The following is a 1,756-nucleotide window of genomic DNA, read 5'->3' as shown; positions in this document are numbered from 1 at the left end:
ATATATAAAAAAAAAAACAAGCTTATTTGTTGCCAAAGCAGCATTTCTCATTTTGGTTTAGTTTAAATTGAAGTACTAAAAACACTTTTTCAAATTAAGTGGCAAAGTAATTTTGTTGAAATAATTTTTATTTATTTTTTTTTGCTTGAAAGTGATGTAATTCTCAGTGTTTGCTCTTCCCTCAGTGCTGCGAGGGAGATTGTGGAGGATGTGAGACGAGGGGTCGGAGAGCGTTACGGAGCCGAGAAACTGGCAGAACTCTGCAAGCTGCTGCCTGATAATGAAGAGGTATTGTATCCTCTCCGACACCACGCTTGACAGAAACAGACACGTCTGTCCTTTCACGCTTCAGTCTGGTTCATATTAGAAGGAATTAGATGTGATGCTGCTTGTTTGAAATCTTCTGTTTACTCTGCATGATCTCCTGTTACGGTTTCTGATTATCAGAAACTGTCATTTATGTTGTGTAATTGAGAGCATGGTACACAGCACACATTTACACTCGTCTAAATGGCGCGTCCAGCTGCGTGCATGGTATCAGATTGTTTGCTAACAGTATACCATTATGCAGCCATTTCGAATTTCTTTTTACCGCTGAATGAAGAACTTCACAGAGAGTATATTAGGACCTTATTGCCTGATATAGCCCCTTGCAGCACTGCTGAGAATACAGTGTGTACTTGCCATTTCACCCAGAAGAGCTGGGTGAAAAATGTGCAGCACATCGTATAGAATCCTGTGTCGCACAATGCAGTGCACTCTAGGGAAGTCTAGAGAAATGTAAAAAAAAAACATTTACCAAAACTGGATTAAAACACTTTTTTCTAGAATTATAACTATTGTTGTTTCACTTTCTTTTGGGAGGAAAAAGTGCATATTGGGTTGTCATGATACCATAAACATATATAGTGATACTATACAAAATTGCATGGTACCACACAATAGTGTTAATTCACAATTCAGATATTCAGTACATATTCAAATTAAACCAAATTTACTTTAAACTCGGCAAAAAAAAAAATGTCCTCAAATTCAACTACTTTTATTTCCTGCGAATTTCTTATCTTGTGTAAATGTTTGTTTTAACATAATTTAAACCACTGAGACAAACTGAACAAGTTTGACAGGCATGTGACAAACTGAAAGAGTCCCTGAAGAAAGAGGGGCCAATATTAAAAGTTGCAGTGAGTATCTTGTATGTTTAGCAGCTGCTTTCAGTGCTACAGTGCATCTCATCCTCGTGAACTGCACCAGATCTGACCGTTCTTGCTGTGAGATGTTATTCCACTCCTCCATCAAGATATTTATATTTAGGGCTGGGCGATATAGTTAAAAAATGTATCAACGATAGTGTTTCATATCATTCGGTGTCGATAATTATTGACATTTTTTATAACCTTTTTTAAAACAAAGAGCAACAGAAAAAATGTTTAAATTTAACCACTGTATTTTAAAATTAACCCAATTTATTGGGACAAACAACAAATATTTTTTTGTTTTAACAGCCAAACACACAATACAAATTAAACAAATATCTATGTTTTATATGCAGATTAAATAGGTCTGAAGGAAACTTTTGTCTTGTCTCCCGAGGCCACAGGAGGGCGCAATGAGCAAAATAATGCAGCACATTTAAATTGTCAACGCAAGGAAATAAATGTTTATAAAAAAACCTGCATTACATCTAAATTAACTCATATAAATCAAATATAATTTCGTAAATTGCATAAACAATTATGAACAAAACAGCATCACG

The 1,756-nt window shown here is 35.2% G+C and overlaps 1 protein-coding gene across 1 annotated transcript in view; it reads left to right on the top strand.

The window, feature by feature from the left end:
- The window catches only part of LOC107663097 (formin-J-like), a 16,797-nt gene that overhangs the window by 8,234 nt on the left and 6,807 nt on the right, over positions 1 to 1,756 (top strand). The window contains exon 4 of the mRNA XM_016453248.1: positions 186 to 288. Within this exon, the coding sequence (XP_016308734.1) occupies positions 186 to 288 (103 nt within the window). The remainder of the gene's footprint in view (positions 1 to 185; positions 289 to 1,756) is intronic.

Source organism: Sinocyclocheilus anshuiensis, unplaced genomic scaffold, assembly GCF_001515605.1.
Source record: "Sinocyclocheilus anshuiensis isolate Anshui unplaced genomic scaffold, SAMN03320099.WGS_v1.1 scaffold836, whole genome shotgun sequence".
Taxonomy (NCBI): Eukaryota; Metazoa; Chordata; class Actinopteri; order Cypriniformes; family Cyprinidae; genus Sinocyclocheilus; species Sinocyclocheilus anshuiensis.
Note: the sequence above shows the minus strand (reverse complement) of the source record. Positions and strands in the feature narration are given on the sequence as shown.